General features: G+C 39.0%; 1 protein-coding gene across 10 annotated transcripts in view; it reads left to right on the top strand.

Annotated features, from left to right (window-relative positions):
- DLG2 (discs large MAGUK scaffold protein 2) overlaps positions 1 to 20,515 on the top strand; it is a 1,451,407-nt gene that overhangs the window by 1,081,746 nt on the left and 349,146 nt on the right. For all 10 annotated transcript variants that reach the window (XM_021686447.2, XM_021686448.1, XM_021686449.1 and 7 more), the window contains one exon: positions 13,099 to 13,255. In XM_021686447.2, the coding sequence (XP_021542122.1) occupies positions 13,099 to 13,255 (157 nt within the window). The remainder of the gene's footprint in view (positions 1 to 13,098; positions 13,256 to 20,515) is intronic.

The following is a 20,515-nucleotide window of genomic DNA, read 5'->3' as shown; positions in this document are numbered from 1 at the left end:
AAAGAAAGAAAGAAAGAAAGAAAGAAAGAAAGAAAGAAAGAAAGAAAAAGAAAGAAAGAAAGGAAGGAAGGAAGAAAAAAGAAAGAAAGGAAGAAAAAAGAAAGAAAGAAAAAGGGAAGGAAGAAAGAAAAGAAAGAAAGAAAGAAGAAAGAACAGAAAGAAAGAAAGAAGAAAGAAACTGTTATTCAGGAAGGCTGTTTTTCAAGGACAACCAGGGGTTAATGTTGGAGTCAGGACTGGGAAACAAGTTTCAGTCTAAAACTTTGCTACAATAATGTGGATGTATCCAAATTAGAAATGAGAGAAAACCTATAAAACTTGAAGAGTTTTATTTTAATTAATCCAAACCATTTTCCCCATATCATACTAATTGAAGAGGGTTTGAGCATTTAGTTATTAATTGGAATTTCATAATACCATAGAGCTCTAGCTCAAAAGATAATTTTAAAAATCTTTCATAAAATATGCTTTGCCTTTAGGAAGAATATTCAGGATCCCCCACACCTGCCAATCCTATTATCAAATTAGTTTTGCTTATACTCTGGATTTCATAATGTTTTCAAACAATATTCCGCCAGTCATGAAAGCTTGAGGACAAATGATGTAACTATAAAAAAAAACCTCAGTTCAGTGGTTATAGTTTTTTTTTTTAATTTAATGAGATTGCTGAAATGATTCCTTTTATAATTAATTGTTCTTTAAAAATTCAAAATGTTGAGGGGAGGGCACCTGAATGGCTCAGTTAGTTGGGTGCCCAGCTCTTAGTTTCAGCTCGGGTCACAGTCTTGGTCATGGGATTGAGCCCCTCATCAGGCTCCATGGTCAACGAGGAGTCCGCTTCGCTCTCTCCCTCTGCCGTCCCCCTGCTCATGCTCTCTCTCTTTCTCTCTCTCTCTCTAATAAATAAGTCTTTTAAAAAAATAAAGTAAAAATGCAGGGTGCCTGGGTGGCTTAATCAGTTAAGCGTGGGACTCTTGATCTCAGCTCAGGTCTTGATTTCAGGGTCATGAGTTCAAGCCCTATGTTGGGTCCACCCTGGGCATGGAGCCTACTTTAAAAAAAAAAATTCAAAATGCAACAGGAAGCAGAAACAAATATCTGTCATTATGGATAGTATATATAACTTAATGGGGAAGTTTTCAGCCAAAATATTATGAAGTAAATCAAGAGGGATAATCTGTTTTCTTTTGCTTGGGAGATGAGATGATCCTTAGAAGATATGATTATGAAAAGTGAGAACATATGTGAGAGCAAAATTTAATTGCTTCCTTATTTGTCTTTCTGAGAAATTTAGACAAAAGCAAATTGAGATGAAACATGGTTATTAGATTATCATATGTGATATGTGAATAAGCAAAAACTCCAACTATTTCAAAATCAAATTAATCAAGATTAGATTGATACTAATCTATAGTTGATTTATGTTTGTGAGAAGAAAATTATTTAATTTGTCTGTTTGATTCCTTTTTATCAAGAATGTTACATGCAATCTCAGCTGTGTAACTAATTACAAGATTTTCTCCAGAGAGAAGCACTTACAGAGAGCTTTACAAAGGCTACAGACTATAGGTAGGCAGTTCAACGCAAGGCCATAGTCACAGCCTCAACTAAAGCCCCTCCCTTTGCAGCAGGGTTGTCTTTAGAGACCTTTAGAATGTTTAATTAAGCCCCTTACAGGCAAACCTGGGAGGTTGTAGAAATAGCACCACATGACATGAACACTTTTAGTTACTATATTTATGGAGTCTCCCCTTGGTGCAGAAACATTCAGTATTTTCACATTATCCAAGTGCAAAGTCTGAATTCCTTAGCGTGGCATTCATGTTCCTTTCCAACCTGCTCCAGTCTTCTCATTTTCTTTGACACAGACTCTGCTCTCCATGCAAGCTGTGATACTCCCTGTTCTCCAAACACATCTTTCATTTGCTCCCCTCTGGCCCTGGGCTCATGCCATCTACTGAAATACCATCTGCTTTCCTTTCCACCTCACTAATTTCTACCCATCCATCAAGGTCTAGCTCAGATTCTATCTTCTCCATGACTTCATCTTTTTTCTTTAATGCAGAGATTTCTCATTATCCACAGCACTCATTTGGTACTTAACATATGTAGCCTTGCATTTGTTGATTTATTATTTTTATGTGTGACTATTTGTTTTCCAAAGGTCATAACTAGTAGAGGAAAAGGAAGTGTGTTAGCATTTACTGAGCATTTGCTATGTGATCCTAGTACTTTATATCTTTTGTCAGTTTAAACTCACTATGCCATGAAGTAGATATTACTCACAATTCACAGCTAAAAAAATAAGATATCAAAAAATTCCAACAAGTTTATGTAACTATTAACTAATAGGACTATTGTTCAAACCTAGATCTATCTAGGCCCAATGCTCATAGTCTTTCCCAGTATCACAGAATGCCATACTATCCCCATCTAATAGAGTTCTTCTATCTCACAAAATACGAACTATGGTATATTTAGTATATTTTCAATACTTTGTGGTGACTATTTTGCTGAAGTCAGACTATGGTCTATAGCATAAAGTCTAGAGCATAGAGCCTCCCCTGTAATGTGAGATTTCTTGTATATTATCTTCACGTCATGTCCTCGCAGTAGCAGTTCAACAAAACCCCTTTATCTTTGTGTATCTATATGATGTCCAATAATCTGCTTGACTGATTAATTGACCAAGTTAATTATTTGAAAGTAAAGCATACATTGTGTTAGTCTAAAGAGCTAGATCATTTAGATAGAAGACATCAGTCATAATCAACCAGCAGCTTTAAAGTCTTCTGTGGTTGACCTCCACGCCACACCTTTGCTATGCTCCCTCTTCATGCACATACTAATACACGTCTTCCCATCCTGCTGAAAAGTCTCTTTGATCTCCTGTCACTCTCCTTTTTCTTAATATTGCTCATATGAATATAGTTACATTTATAGAGAAATAAAGAAGAGAGGGCACAGGGATCCTAGCTGGCTCTTTATGCATGATCTCAGAGAATAACAGTCCCTTACTGGATTATCATGCTACTGGATCTGGGCCTTCAATCTACATGCTCTGAAACTGTTTCTGTCATTGTATTCAGAGGTGATCAAGCTTATATGGCGCTATTCCAAGTTACCAATGTACAATAGGAAATACATCTGCTCAAGATACTAGAATGTGCTAATTAGCACATTTACTCCCCTTAGGAAAAGCACTATAGAAAACCATATTTTAATGAGCATGTGGTTTGGTGAGCCTGGACTCTGAGAGAGGGAAATCAGCCAGCCATATGACCTTGATGATTGGTGTCATTGAGCTAGGATGGCTATGTGAACCCATCTTGTGGGTTACCCCAACCAATCAGCATATTCATATATATCAGTGAGCTGGAGCTGGAGCTGGAGCTGGAGCTGAAGAATGCCTCTAATGCACAATGCTGGAGATATATTGCTGAGTCTTTTCCCCTAGCACCCAGGAAGATTTTTTTTCTCTCTTCTCCTCCTAATTTATTCAGTTTTAAGAATTCTATTCATATATGACTTTTTCCACATTCAGACATGCTTTGATTAGTTCTCTGGGTTCTTTCTTCTTGCTTTGAGCTAAGGTTAGATCGGTTTTGTGAATTCTGTTGCTATAGTATAACTTCTTCCACATTTAGACATGTCTTGATTAGTTCCTTTCTTCTTGCTTTGAGCCAAGGTCAGGTTAGCTATGTATCCTTGACATCCTTAAGGTGATATGCTTTTGTGCTTTATCCTTTTGTTTAGGATGTAGCCTTCCAGGGTCTTGATTTTATTCTGGGGTCTCTGATCTAACCCCCACCTCTGGGTCCACACAGTCCTATTCTCTATGCTACCATCAACTTTGAGCACTGGAACACTAGCTCTTTGGGAACCTGTCCAAGCTCTTCAGTCTGCTGCTGGTCTTTGTATTTGCTTCCTTCTCTTGTATTCCCACTCCATTTTGGCCTCTGAGGATTTCTCTTACCTACTTGCCAGCTTAGCCAGTCATTTAAAGGTATTTTATAAGTATTCTATTCAGAATTTTTAGCTTCTTTATAATGAAGGGGGTTTTCAGGACTTCTAATCTGCCAGATGGCTGGAAATAGAATATCAATGTGCATTTTTCTCTAATGCTTTTCTGCCTTCTAAGTGCTTTTAGCTTTTGTCCTATCTGAATTTTACCACTTCTCCATAGGGCAAGCATTGTTTTCTGCCAAGTTATGACCCTAGCAAGGAACCTGCTCCACAGAGGGCATGTCTAGGTTCCCACAAATCGCTAGATAGGTGGTACTAAAATTCAATATCATTTCTCCCAGTGTCTTGCTCATTCTTTCTTTATTCATGGAATATATTTTGTGTGTGTGTCTCTTATAGGCTCCACCTCTACTACTTCCCCAAATCACAAAAATTAGTAAACCATGGTCTTTATCCTTCAGAACCATACAGATGCACAGTATATATAGACAGATAAACAAGGTAATTTTAGAACAGTAAGGGTAACAGCAGTGGGATGATCAATGAAAGGACAATCTGGTTCCAAAAAAATTAGAAGTGGCCAGTGTATCTAGAGGAGAGGGCGGATAAGGTAGCAGAAGGAAAGAGATAGCACGTGGCTTCCGTTCTGAAGGCCAAGTAGAAGTTTATTAGCCAATGACAGCAAAAAGAAGACATTTTTCTAGCCAAAAGAACAGCTTACACAAAGATGATGAGACAGGGAACAATCTGGTATGGTGAGCTGTGGTTGGCAACTTTGTATGGCTGGAACGTATATGACTGGAACATTCACTAACACTGAAGTTAGGGATCAGGGAAATAGATGGTCAAATGATGGAGGATTTGGAATGCCATGTTTAGAAGTTTAGACTTTATCCTGAGGGCATATAGATCCCTGGAAGGCTTTTGAGCAAGAGGGTAGCATGGTCAGATTTGTAATTTCCAAGGATGACTAGAAACATTTTCATGGTTTACTTCCCACTACACCATCCAGCCTCTTACCATAGATGTTTGGGAGTTAACCGAAGTGATTCACAGACATCAGAGGTTCAGGGCTCAAGGAACATCCCACTAATGGCCACAAGAAAGCCTTCAGGTTTAAGTAGTCACTTCCTTTTTTGAATCTTAAACCCCCTTAAACTATCTGGTTTAAGGAGAAAAAAAATAGCCCATAGCACCCTGCTCCCCTCTCCTGAAAACATCCTAGCTGGTTTCAAGCATCCTCTGAGAATGACCTGAACAAGATTATGCTGCTGATGATCTGCCATAGCTGGGAGAAAGTCAGGCTGGAGTCTTTCCAATTGTTCAGCATTCAAAGGTTTTATAATAATAAAGGCTTTTTACATAACATTAAAAGAAAAATAAAGTTGCAAAATTAATGTAGCATATTTAATCCAGGTATTGATAAAAGGACAAAATCTTTTAATTTTTTATTTTTTTTAAAGATTTTATTTATTTATTTGACGGAGAGAGAGAGAGTGAGAGACGGAACTCAAGCAGGAGGAGTGAGAGAGGGAGAAGCAGACTCCCGGCTGAGCCGGGAGCCCAATGCGGGGCTCGATCCCAGGACCCTGGGATCACGACCTGAGCCGAAGGCAGATGCTTAATGACTGAGCCACTCAGGCACCCCCAAAATCTTTTTAGAAGAAGATCAGTTGCTCTTTTTCCAGGCTGCTTTAGCTTACTGCACATGTTTCTGGCCTAGTACCTGTCCCTTCCTGGTCTTTTATAACTGTGTGTTTACATGTGGCTCCTCCCACCCCAGGCTCCTTAATCTTTGTATTCACAGTGCCTGACACAAAGTAGGTACTCTGTAGATGTTCGTTTGTTGAAAGGTTGGGTGGATAATTAAGTACATATTTTTAAGTGGATATATCAGTTTAAAAAAAAAAACACAACTAATACTATGAGTTGGCAGATTTTCTCTTCTGTAGACTCCACACCTAAAATCTAAAATGAAAACTGAAATTAGTAGATAGCACCTACTCTGTAGCATAGTTTGGGTACAAAAAGCAAATGGCATGGTCCCTGCTCTCAAACTGACCAACTCTAGCTGGAGAGGTAGACACGCAAACCAACCCAGTGTAAGAAGTGTTATGATAGATACATGGAGAGAACGCTAGGGGAGGCCTAGGGGAGCATCAGGGATAGCTTCCAATAGGTCATGATCCCCAAGCTCAATCCTGAATGAGGAATCAGTGTTAGAATTTTGTTCCACTGACCATCTATAATTATGGATAATAATGACTATTAATGGGTGCCTAGGGCATCTGAATTCTGGGTGGTGAATGACATAATAAATTAGACTCCAAATCACTTCAGTGTGAAAAGTATTGCAGTTCTTTATATATTGTTAGTGTGCTCTCATTTATTCATACATCAGGTACTTATTGAGCACTCATCTAGGTGTATTAGGGATGCCTAGAAAGGTAAACCATGATACCATATCTTCAAGAGATTACAATCTCTCTGGAAGCCACAATGCCCTCACACATGAAACAGTTCATGGAAATGCAGGGCATTATATTTACAGACCCAGAGTCATTGGCACAGGCAGTAAACATGCAGAAACGAGAGCCGAGGCTCAAAATGAAGAAGGTGGTCTTTGAGCACATCTAATATAAAAGGAAAAAAAATAAGACAAAACGGAAACAAGATAAAAGAAAAAGATATCCCAGAATGAGAGAACTTGAAAAGAGAAGGACAGAGGTGGAGCTTAATATGGAATATAAATCAACTTAAAGTTATAGAGAATTACCATGAGCCAAGTACCATACAGAGCACCATAGAGGAGAAAACATGAAGCAGACATTGAATGTGCCATCAAACTATGAATGGTGTGAAGTGCCACGGGTAGCCCATAGCTGGAGCTACAACAGAAACATGTTTGATTTGACCTGCACCGTACTTCTAATTTTTTTATCATTATCAACACAAAATTCTAGAACTTTGCATCAAAATCTAGATTCTTCATTTACGTTTATAAATTAGAGAATCTGGCAATACTAGTCAGTGTTTCTGCTTGGAGCAATTGTCCAGAGTTAAACAGAAATAGCCCTTTAGATGGAATGTATTCCCCAATTTGTTACAGTCTCTGCTCAACCTGCTGCATTCATTTGTGTTTCCTCTCCTATCCCTGTGGACTTTAGATTTTGCCATCTCTGGTTAAAATCTAGCAAAAAAAAAAAAAAGACATTTACATAAATAACTATAGTATGAAATAGAGGGTAAAGGGGGATCTAAAGCACTGTGGGAGTTAGTTCATTCATTTATTCATTCGTTCATCCATCCAGTAACTATTTCCCGAGTTCCTGCTACTTATCAGGCATCTTGCTACTGCTAAGGTAGTCCTGGTCCCTAAGTTCCTGTAGTTCCTAGTCTATTGAGCAATCACTATATAGTGTGATAAATGCCACGGTAGAGTTATGTGTCCATAGTTTACATTAGGGTTCACTCTTGATGTTACCCATTCTGTGAGTTTGGACAGATGTATAATGACATCTATCCATCCTTACAGTATTCTACAGAGTAGTTTCACTACCCTAAAATCCCCTGTATTCCACATTTTTATGCCCCTCTCCACACAACCCCTGGCAACACTGATCTTTGTGTTGCCCCGTAGTTTCCCCTTTTCCAGAATGTTACATAGTGGGGACTGGCTTTCCAGATCGACTTCTTACACTTAGTAATATGCATTTAAGATTCCTCCATGTCTTTTCGTGGCTTGATACCTTATTTATTTTCAGTGTTGAGTAAAATCCCATGTATTACAGTATCTATTCACCTACTGAAGGACATGATGTGTCAATGTAGGTTCATCAGTTGTAACAAATGTACTACTCTGGTGGGGGATTTTGATAGTGAGGGAGTCGATTCATGTGTGGGGGCAGGAGGTATATGAAAAATTTCTGTACCTTCTCATTTTGCTGTGAATGTAAAACTGCTCTTTAAAAAGTGTCTTAGAAGAGAGAGGGGCATCTGGGTGGCTCAGTCAGTTGAGTGTCTGACTCTTGATCTCAGCTCAGGGCTTGATCTCAGGGTTGTGAGTTCAAGCCCTGTTTTGGGCTCCATGCTGGTGTAGAGCCTAGTTAATAAAAAAGAGAGAGAGAGACTGGTTCTGGTGTTTACTACCTTTGTGAACATAACCTGTCTCTCTAACGCTCAACTAGCTTTAGACAAGTTGACTGATGTAAGCATCAGTGTAATAGAACTTCCAACTTGTAATTCTTCACAAGGTTGTGATCCCCTAACAGAAAAAAAGGACATGAAAACACTTTAAAATCTATAGTTTAACGTATTGGGTTATTAGTATAAGAAGTTTAAATTAGGGGTACCTGGCTTGCTCAGTCAGAAGAGCATAAGACTCTTGATGTCAGGGTCATGAGTTCGAGCTTCACATTGGATATAGAGATTACTAAAATAAATAAATAACTAAATAAAACTTTAAAAAGAAAAAAAGTTGAAATTAGAAAAAGTACATCATTTAAAGTGTGCTTAGGGAGGGGTGCCTTGGTAGCTCAGTTGGTTGGGCATCTGCCTTCAGCTCAGGTCTTGATCTCGGGGTCCTGAGATTGAGCCCCACATCAGGCTCCCTGCTCCCAGGGAACCTGCTTCTTCCTCTCCTCCCTGCTTGTGCTCTCTTTGACTATCTCTCTCTCTCTCAAATAAATAAATAAAATCTTTAAAATGTGCTTAGGGTCATTTCTCCCCATTATTAAAATAAGCATCAAAAAATAAGCATCCTAACTCACTGTGATATAAAAAAATCTATTTTAAAAAAGGTATTTTAAACTTATAAGTTGACAAAATGCCAAATAATTTTATTTAAAAGACTTGTCCAGGTAAAATAAATAAAATCTACTGTCATTCAAGAATTATGTGTATTATGTTCAGGGGTCACTAACAAAATTCCCCCAGATGGTAATGGGTAAAGATGTTTCATAATGATCTTTTAAAGCTTGATTTTTTTCTGCAGAGAGTCACTTTGCATATTAAACATGTAAGGGTAATCCTTACTTTCAAAGGAATCATGTTCTCTCCCATTTTACTATTAAAACACCAGGTTCTCTCCATAGATCTTTCATTTTTTTCATTTTTGATAAAACCATGAGTACAAAAAATATTTTACTTTCCTCTTAGCTTTGCAAGAAGTGTAAATGTGATGCAATGGACAGATTTTTTTGTTCAAGAACCTCGAGAGAGAGAGAGGTGAGAGACTCTGGCAAACTGGAAAATGAGTGCCCCACCTAGACAGGGCCACATCTAGCAAGCCAACTGTTGCTATAAGACAAGGTTAAGAGCCAGTGTTCATAGAATGTCTGATTTTTCATATAAAGTCATAAATCTGTATTTTATGCAAATTTTCCCAATTTTAAACATGGACAAATTCAAAAAATTGTAAACACTAGATCAAAGGAAGGCTTTAGCTTTCTGATTTGCAGTCTCTGGAATATATCATAGTCTAGACTCTGGGATTTTGAGTCAGAAAATCTGTGTCTTAATCCTGCCTTCGCTACTTATTAAACTCAGTAAAAACTTGGATAAGCAATCTCATCTCACTAATCAGAAAAGTTGTCATAGTAATTTGTTCATTAGGTTGTTTATTTTTCTCAAGATACTGTTATAAAAATTTTCCAAACATAAAAAATTTAAAGATTTTTAAAATGAAAACTTATGTGCTTGCCATCTAGATTGCACTTTTAATGTATTATTATGCATGCTCTATAAAACTCCTATCCATCTATCCAGTCATCAGTCTGTCTTCCTTTTTGGCTTAGTTTCAAAAGAGTTGCAGACATCTCTGTGCATCCTTCATTGGATTTTCTTGAGGAATAAATGGAAAGCATCAAAAAGTATCAAGCACATCTAGCACATAAAGCATTAGAATTATAATAGCCCCTTCCCTCCATCTGTGTTTACTATGTATAGCTTGAAAGTCACTGGACCTACTAAGAGTATGTGTTTTAGACTGAGGGAAGGGGATATTTCTACAATAACTTTTTCATCAAAATCTTGTTGGCCCTTATAGCATTTTACACTGTAATACCCAAATGTCCAGTATATAATAAAATCACTTCTCATACCAAGAACCAGGAAGATCTCAACTTGAATGAGAAAAGATAACCAACAGATAACAACACTGAGGTAACACAGGTGTTAGAATTATTTGACAAGAATTTTAAAGTACTCATGCTTCAGTAAGTGATTACACATACACTTAAATAAATGGGAAAAGAAGTGAAAGTCTCAGCAAAGGAAAAGAGGGTATAAAGAAGAACCAAATGGAATATTAAACCTGAAAAATACAAAAACCAAAGTAAAAAACTCATTGAGTGGGCTCAAGAACAGAATAAATAAGACAGAAGAAAGAATCACTGAATGTGCAGATAGAAAAACAGAAATTACTCAGTCTGGACAGAGAGAGGACTTACTGGAAATGTGCCCACTGCCTACCACTTCCTTTAATACCATCCTCAGCCAAGCCACTATTTTGCCTGCATATAGCAACTAGACGCATAACTCGTATCACTTTTTCGAATTTGGCCCCTTGGATCTTTTTTTATACCAAAGTAACCATTTAAAAACATAAATTAGGGGGCGCCTGGGTGGCTCAGTCGTTGGGCATCTGCCTTCGGCTCAGGTCATGATCCCAGGGTCCTGGGATCGAGCCCCACATCGGGCTCCCCGCTCAGTGGGAAGCCTGCTTCTCCCTCTCCCACTCCCCCTGCTTGTGTTCCTGCTGTCGCGCTCTCTCTGTCAAATAAATAAATAAAATCTTAAAAAAAAAAAAACATAAATTAGATCAAGTAATCTTCTTCTCAGTGGTTTCCCATTTTGTCAGAGTAAAAATCAGTGTTTTTACACAAGGCCCTTTGTCCCCTGTTGTCTCTTTGCCTGTGGTAGGCAAAATTCTAAGATGGCGCCATGATTTCTACCCCCTGATGTTACTCCCACAGCTAAATTACCTTACATGGAAAAAAGAATTTGCAAATGTACTTAAGGTTACTAATCACTTGATCTTAAGGTAGGGAGATTATCTGGGTAGGCCTAACCTAATCACACAAACCATTGAAAAGCAAAAAGTCAGATCTATCTAGTTGTGGAAGAGCAAGCCACAGAAATTCCAAATGAGAAAATTCCAATTCAGTGTGTCATTGCCAGCTTGAACATAGAGGTGGCCACATAACAAGGAATGTGAGTAGCCTCTAGAACCTGAGAGACACCCCCAACTGGCAGCCAACAAAGAAACAGGGTGCTCAGTCTTTGTGATAGTTAGTTAATTATATATGTCATCTTGACTGGGTCACAGGGCACCCAGGTATTTAGTTAAATGGGGCAGGGATGTTTGTTTTGCGTATAAACTTTCTAAGTACTTGGAACAATTCCTGGTATGGTAGTGCTTACGAAGTATTTGTAGAATAAAATAAAGGAACTCTATGTCAAGTTGCCTCTGACTTAATGCATTGCATTGTAATATTTATAGTCCAAGGTATATGTGCATTTTACAGCCTTCCTCAAAACTAGCTAAACATAGATATATAACACATAGCTTTGTACATGGCAATGTGATCATGAATAATAGATTCTGTGCAGTCATTAGTATAAAAATATATTGGATCGCTCTTTGCCATTCTTATATCATTAAGTGCAAGAAAATATGAGAGAAACTTCAATGACTGAAACTGGGATACTTCTGAGAGGAGGATGGGTGATACGAAAGGTGCCTTAGTCAAACCCAAGGCTTACAGAATACCTTTTTCAAAACTACTTAAAAGAAAATAGAACTAGATGACTTCTAAGATACCTTAAAATTCTATATTCTATACTTATCTAGCTTCTACACAAACTCAATTTACTAATGGCTCAAGATTTTATCTCTCATCTTTTTACTGATGACCCTGAATCTGCATTTGCAGTCCTCCTTGTGGATCCATATTCCTAACCTTTTGTCTCCAACAGCTTCCAAATGTCACATGGATGATGCACCATTATCTGGAATGGAGCATGTCAAAATCATACTCATCCTTGTGATCCTGGGTTCTAGTTCCCCTTCCTTTTGCCAGTTACTTAGATATTTATCCCTCTCTCCTCTACTACCTGAGTCAGTCTCTGGACCCACTATTTCTCCTTTCGGATTTCCTCTCTCATGTCACCCTTTGTTTTCATTATCACTGCTGTCACCCTTGTTCATACTCTCACTTTCTCAAACCTGGATTATTTAGTCAACATCCAAACCAATTTTCCTACCTCCCATCATATCCGCACTCTCCTCTCCAGCAATCCTACATATGAGTGTTTGTTAATGCTCCTGAAATGGATTTAAATATTCTCAATGCCTCAAAATCTTCCAATGGGTCTCACTACTATGGAGTAAATTTTAATTAACAGTCAAACAAACATGTAAGATATTTCATGATCTGGCCTATTCAGTCTTGTCTCTTGTCCCCCAAATTCTCTTCCCTTTTTTGGACACATTCATCCTACTGAGCACCACTGCGGTGCTCAATAGAAGAGCAAGTGGGTGGGGAGAGTGAAGTGGGTGAAGGTGGTTGAAAGATACAACCTTCTAGTTTTAAAATAAGTAAGTCCTTGGGACATGGTATTCAACACGGTGCATAATAATGCATTGTATATTTGAATGTAGCTGAGAGTAGATCTTAAAAGTTCTCATCACAAGAAAAAAATTGTAACTACGTGTGGTGGAGGATGTTAACTAGACTCATTCTGATGATCATTTCACAATGTATACAAATATTGAATCCTTACATTGTACACCTGAAGCTAAATAACGTTCTATGTCAATTATGTCTCAATTTAAAAAAATACAAGAACAGATGTTTTAAATAAAGGAAAAGTGGGAGTAAGGCCAGTTTAAGAAAATATTTTGGAATTAAAGAATGACTTTGCATGGTACTTTAGCATTTGTTATAGTGAAAAATGCACTATATATCTGCCCTGATATTAGCATTTTTCTTGGAGTGCTAATGTATCTTATTTTGGGAAGCCATTTTATCAGTAGTGAATTGCTGGTATCATATATCTCAATGAAAGTAAAAGCAACCTAAATCTTGAATGGGTCACCCTGTGAGCTCTGTTTTCTACTTGTTTCTTCAGGGAGCCGCGCAAGGTGGTCCTGCACAAAGGCTCCACTGGCCTGGGCTTCAACATCGTAGGCGGGGAAGACGGAGAAGGTATTTTTGTATCCTTCATTCTGGCTGGTGGACCAGCAGACCTGAGTGGGGAGCTCCAGAGAGGAGACCAGATCCTATCCGTGAGTATTTCTTCTTAATCTTTATTCCTCCATATCTAACACCATTTGAGAAAAAGTCACTTTCAATTTTGACTCCAGAAGCACCTTAATTAAAAAGGAAAAATGGAGGAGAGCATTATGGCTTCCAGCACATGTTGTGGTTTAAATGGTGTTGAAGTGCTTGGTGCTTGTAACTCAGTTCCCTCAGATACAGATAAAAGTGCTAGTGTTTTCATGTAGACTTTATGACACGTATAATGCATCCAAAAGAGCATTGAGAATCATGCCTTTTTAAGATATTATTTATTTTTAATGCAGATTTTTTTTCCAAATCCATGACTATACTCTAAAAACAGCACCTTTATAAGCATATAGTTTGTTGCATATAACTATATAAGAAAGTACATGAAATACGCAGTTGGATGCCACTGATAAGTGGTAGCAGCAGCACCATTTACCTAAATGCAAGAATTACCAGCAAAAAGTTATTAAGCACTTATTATTAATCAAGCATTTTATAGAAATAATTTTTGATTCTCACAATCACCATGAAAGCTATTGCCCCATGTTCAGAGGAAAAAAATACAGTTCATAGAGGTTAAGTCAGTGTTTACCTAACTAGAGAGAATAAGAGCTGGGATTTAAATATTCAGGGCTTTTTTAAAAGATTTTATTTTTAAGTAATCTCTACATCCAACATGGGGCTCAAACTTACAACCCTGAGATCAAGAGTCACATGCTCTATTGACTGAGCTAGCCAGGCCCCCCTAAATGTTCAATTTTAATGCCCATCACACCTGCCCTCTCTCTTCCCTCCTTCCTTCCCTTCCCCCTTCCTCCCTTCCATCTGTCTTCCTTCCTCCTTTCTTCTCCTTTCTTTTATTGAAATATTTATTGCCTGCTTCTTTCCAATAGATCAAGCTTTCTTTCTGGTATAAACTCTGTGACAGGTAGTTAAAAACATTGTGAGTGTTCATGACCATACTGAAATTTTGGTAATCATTCAAATAATGGGAAATAATCTAAGGAGCCTAGTTCTTATGGATGAGTTTATGGTTCATAACTCAATGAAGCACTTACTTTGTGGTTTTCATTGTGTACTTAGAAAAACTTGTCTTTGTTTTATAGCTGTGATTTAGAACTAGAATTTTCCAAGTGACCTTATCTTTGTTAGCTATCATGCCATCCCCAACTTTCCCTCACACACACAATACCTGGGTAATATAGTCAATTGACCTGAGCAAATTGTCCAGGGGTCTGAATGGATGGCCTTTCCTTATCCATTCTGGTAGTTCTCCCATACATTAAGTCCTCTGCTTATTCCTTAGCTAGCAGATGTCTGGATGGATTGAGTATGGGAGAAATAGGGTCAGATCCCATGGTAGGACCTTGTTTTGTCATCCAAGAGCTGAATGTCACCCCTTTGACTACTCCCCTCTGCATACTTCTTCTACACTTAAATGATACATATCTTCCTGGAATTACAATGGGGTTATATCCTGATAAGCCCAGTGTAAGCTGAAAATATTGTAGTCAAAAATGCATTTAGTAAACATGCTCAGAACACTTAAATTAGCCTACTTTTGGGCAAAATCACCTAAAACAAACCCTACTTTATAATATTTTATAAGGGTTGACTATCTCACATGATTTACTGAATACTGTACTGAAAATGAAAATAGTGATTATATATGGGTGCAGAATGGTTGTAAGTGTATCAGTTGTTTACCTTGGTGATGGCGTGGCTGAGTGGGAATTGATGCTCACTGCCAGTATCACAAGAGTGTGTACACCATACAGTCCATAGAATATTACAATAGTCTCTGATGTTCAGATACCCTATCCTTTCTTATGTATAACATTTGCAAAAACAGTTCAATGATAAAAATATTATCTACTTTTTGCAATTGACAAGGAAGAGGGAACATTTCTCTTTTTTAGTTTGCAAGAAGTTATTTAAACTGTAGCTAGAAGTTGGCTAGTTTCAAGGATCAGTATTGGAATTTCATAGGTTAATACTGAAAGAAAAGAATAAACAGGCTCGAAACACTCAAATATTACAATATGGAAGGACAGCAGAAGAACAGAATTATTAACAATGGAATGTGGAGGATATGATATTTTGCATCTACAACTTACACTAGATATATAAGGACAAGCTATACCTTCCTGGAAAACACAAGAACAAAAACTCAAAATAGCAATCAAGAGTTAAATGCAAATTCTATTACTAGATCATGTAAAATTATTTTGTAAATGACTTATGCTAACAGTAATGTAGTAAGTTCAGAAAAGAGAACTAGAATCCCCAGAGAGAGGAGCTGGGGGGGGTAGGTCCCTGTCCTCAACTGGTCTTAAGAGACTTGAATAAGAGATAGTTAACCTTCTAATCAGGGGCAGAATGTCCATGCCTGCATTCCAGAATTATTCTTCTACACAGACTATACAAACTTTAGAGATAATTTATTTTATTAATGACTTACTGTGTCACAGATTTTGTACTAGGACTTGAGATCTCAAAGAATGAGATAAATATCCTGTACTTAAAATATTCACAGCCTAAAAGCAAATATATCAATATATCTATTATATGTGAAAAACATCTGGTTTACCAGTGTGCATTGGGAGTCTCTTCAGAGGCATTGTTTTCCCAAACTTATTTGACCACCAAACCCTCACATAAGAAGCACTTCACAGGACAACAATAGTAGGAAATGCTTGAGTCCCATACTTGACTCTTCCTAACAAGGTAGCCGTACTTCTTTATAAAGAAAAACCACCAGGCTTTTACTATGTTTAAGATTATGGGCGCCATCTAGTGTTCATGCATTGTCTAAACATGGCAACCTGAGGATGGAGGGCCGCGAAGCTCCATTGCAGGCCTTTATTAACCTCCCCTGCCCCCTCCCCACCAGAACTATAGAACTAAAGTAGCTAGGAAGATGAAAGTAAAGAAATCATCACCATAGGCTACGTTTTATACACGTACTGTGAGTGATATTTTCTCTCTAACTTCTCCTTTATGTATTCCATTTCTCGGGCATTTGTTGTAGAAGTCTTATCCAATAATTGAACCATACTCTTGAGGTGTTGGTGGAGGAGAATTTAGGACATTCAGCGTGCAATCACATTAACTAGTGCAATAGCCTCCTCAGGCATTCTTCCTGCAGAGGAAAAGATAAAAATGCTCCTGTTATTATTTGTTTCAGTGCTTTGTTATGAAAACGTGGAGCAGAGCATGTAGAGGCCATACGCCTACAGAGAATCTTTTCTGTGTCACTGAGCAATTGTAGTTTTTTCACTCCTTCGGAACCTCAGAAAGAGCACCCCAGCTGACCTTGCTAACTCCACAGCTCACCCTTGATGGACTTTAAGTGTTAAACTGTGTTCCAAGATGCATGGCTGGGAATAGTGAAAGGCTGCAGTCGTTGAGGTGAAGGTACAATAGTTAATTGTGCATTTTTATATTGAAATTGAAATTGTATTGTGGATTTAGAAAGAGTAAAAATGAGTCACAGATCACCTGGATGTTTCATTAATTCTCAGGTTACCTTGCTATCTTCATGTTCAGAGCCTATTTGCCAGATCCTTATTGTTATGTTATTCAAATAGAATGTGAGCACTATATACACTCTTCGTCATCCTGGGGTATTGATAAAGTCACCCTTCTCGGGCGCCTGGGTGGCTCAGTTGGTTAAGCGACTGCCTTCGGCTCAGGTCATGATCCTGGAGTCCTGGGATCGAGTCCCGCATCGGGCTCCCTGCTCGGCAGGGAGTCTGCTTCTCCCTCTCCCACTCCCCGTTTGTGTTCCCTCTCTCGCTGTGTCTTTCTCTGTCAAATAAATAAATAAAATCTTAAAAAAAAAAAGTCACCCTTCTCTTGTTACCTCAAATGACAACTCTGCATCGTCACTTCTAATGTTATGCCTGAAATTCAGCCCTCCTCCTGCCCTCCCCCAAAAGTCCCAAATTATCTCTTTGATTCCCTGAGGTGATCCTCTTAAGAGCTTACAAAACCCATCCCTTTCCGTGATCATGCAGCATGAGCCATGTCCTTCCTCTCTGGCTCCGACCCCAGCCCCATGTAGGAGCTTTGCTTTCATAGTTTTCAGTGCTTGAGGGCTTCTGCTTTTTTTTTTTTTAAAGATTTTATTTATTGATTTGACACAGAGAGAGAGACAGAGAGAGAGGGAACACAAGCAGGGGGAGTGGGAGAGGGAGAAGCAGGCTTCTTGCTGAGCAGGGAGCCCGATGCGGGGCTCGATCCCAGGGCCCTGGGATCATGACCCGAGCCGAAGGCAGACGCTTAATGACTGAGCCACCGAGGCGCCCCGAGGGCTTCTGCTTAAGGGACTATTTCTCAATATTCCTAAAACCAGCACTCCCCAACATACCAGAGAGGCTCTGTGGCCTGCATGCATGTGGGACAGGAGCAATCTCCCCAGCTCTGTGCTGTTGTCCCTTTGTCTCAAAAGCACAACAGCTTAGACTAGAAGTCTCACAAAGCCTCTCACCTAAGCAACACCTTTAGCTTCTCTCCTCTCCTCTTCAACACTTGGAGTCACCCAAACTCCAGCAAAACCTTCCCCCTCCCCTAGCATTTCCTTGGCTGACCTCTACCCACTCCCACCTTCCCCCACCAAGAGACAGACAACAAGAGTCAGAGACTAAAATGAGCTTAAACACAGCAGTATGTATTTCCAAACAGGAACAACTCAACATCTGCTTTTGGGCTAAGGGGAATGTCACAGCTTCCCCTAAGAAGATGGGTAGATATCTGTCCTCTGTATACAGCTTTGTAACCAATGGCCCATCTTATAATTTTGCTCAAGGAAAACAGTATTTGCTGATGGGAATTATGAATTTTTGGTACATTAAACAACAATGCATTTTTTGTGCATCCCTACCCTGCCCTCCTGCTCTCTCTCATTAAGGTGTCAGGAACTTCGGGGTCCTCTCTCAGCCAGGGCACCCTATTAAACACCTTCGAAGTAAAATCTAACCAAGCAGAATTGATGATGTTTTTGAAAAGATGAAGACTTCTTGCCCCAACCCTGACCTGTTAAATTCAGATTTCTGGCCCAGAGAGCATTCAAAGCCTGCCCCAGAATTCGTGTGCCTGTTCCAGGCATCTGCTGAATCCCACATTCTCTACACTCACTGGCTCTTTGGTCTCTGGCTTTTGTCTCTCCATTGTGGAACTCACTCAGACTTCTCTCCACCTTACTGGACTTGTCTTCATGCCCACCTCCGGGCCCCACAGCTCCCCTGCTCAGGGACCACCTCAAATAAAAACAGTGTGGCCACTGGAAAGGCTCTATGGGAGAGGCTTTTCCTCAGCCTTGGCTTCAGAGCTGCACCATCCAGGCTGACCCCTGGCCCATCTGCCAAAGGGTAGGGATTAGCAGGGCATAGCTATGCCTCCCAAGTCCTTTATTCCTATAGATGTCCCAGGATGCACAGACATCCCCTATCCCATATCGACTTTCAACCTTTGGGAAGAGCGAGCCTTTTAAAAGCCTATCCGACCATGTCATTTCTCCCCTTTTCTTAAAATTTTTCGGTCACTTTCTGTCATTCTTAAGATAAAGTCCAAAATTCTTAACATAGCCTACAAGGTGTTGTAGGACCTGGCTCCTGCCTGCCTCCCTGGCTGCATATACACCACTTCCCCTACTCTCATATATATCTCAGCCACCCTGGCTTTTTTTTCTCCTCCAATCAGGGGTACTACTCAAAATATTTAGCAACTTGGCACATACGATTTAGCACCAGCCCATACAATGCATGGCCATAGGGCCCCAGCTACAGGATTGGATGGAAGTGAAGTCTTGGGGCAGCCAGGGTTGTGGGTCACTTGAGAGGTCTCAGGGCAGGAATTACTTACTGGTGATCCACATGGAAGTGTTCCACTGCTCTAACGAAAGCAATAGCCACGTTGATGGGTGCAAACTCCCACCAGGCACCTGTGCATGTACTAAATTTCCTCTGAAAAGGAATTCAGAATGAGCAAGGGCCTTCTATGACCCAAAGGGCTCCAGACAATTTGTGCATTGCCCCAGACTCCACTTAGGAAGCATCTTCATTGTCTGACATAGAATCTGGCTAGTGAATGATACCCATCAAATGAATAAACCCAATAAAATTTATGGGCATGTTAGCAAGATGAAATTAACATTGCTATTTTCTGATACATTTATTAAGTACTGCTTATGGTTATTAACACTCTCTATATCACAACTTGTAGAGATGCAGCAAGAATAGTATCGGGAAACATGCACTTAAAAGTCAGATTTCTAATAGATAACCCACAGAAAAACTATTTCATTACCCAGCTTTATGCAGCCTTCAAAAGTCTGAACTTCAGTGATACCAGTTCCAATTTTTCTCCAAGAAATAGTTCTACAAATGCATTCTATATTATACTAGATCTGTGAAATGCTCCATGAAAAAAGGCTCATGATCAAATGAAGGATCTGAGAAGTCTTATAGCAAATAAAGAAGTGCTATTAAAGCATTTTTTTAACCTTATTTGACTAAAGAATCTTTTTTCCCCTGGAATATGAATTACCATCCAATGGAATATACTTTTAGAAATTCTGCCTTAAACTAATCTCCAGTAGAACCCATACAAGTGTTTTATTTAGGAGAAGTAACATTTCCACAGTGAAACATTATTTGCAGAGTTCAGAGGTGCAGTGGGGAGACTGCAACCCAAATACCTAAGACTAAGACTAAAGAGGAAATCTGGAAAGATCCTCATCAGACAGAAATATAAATGAGGAAGGGGTTTGCGGAGCATTAGATAAAGGATATTCTTTACATAGAACTTATTTACCTATTCACATAAAATCAAGCTTCAGACATTTACTAAGCATCTACTAAGTGCCAAAAACTACAAGGCTTTAGAGATCCAACATGAAAAATATAGCTATGTCCTTAGTGAACATTCAGGCTCATGTGGGGAGACACACACGTAAATAGGTTATTTCCAATATAACACGGGAAGTACTGATGGTAAGTTCTGGGGAAGCACATGGGCACAAAGAGGCTATCATTAGCCGAGCCTGGGAATGCGAGAAGGCTTTCCATAGGAGATGCTTCCCAACAAAGAAAAAGCAAGAACAGTGGAGAATTAGGGATAAAATGCCTAATATTTATTGAGTATCTGCTTAGTACCAAGTAACGTAACGTACTGTGATTTCACCGAATTCTAGCAACAACCATGTTGGGCTGAAGGCTCAGAAACATGAAATGATTTGCCCAAGATCACACAGCTAA

The sequence above is a fragment of the Neomonachus schauinslandi genome, chromosome 11, assembly GCF_002201575.2.
Source record: "Neomonachus schauinslandi chromosome 11, ASM220157v2, whole genome shotgun sequence".
NCBI classification, from domain to species: domain Eukaryota; kingdom Metazoa; phylum Chordata; class Mammalia; order Carnivora; family Phocidae; genus Neomonachus; species Neomonachus schauinslandi.
The sequence above is the reverse complement of the archived record's forward strand: the minus strand, read 5'-3'. Positions and strand labels throughout refer to the sequence as shown.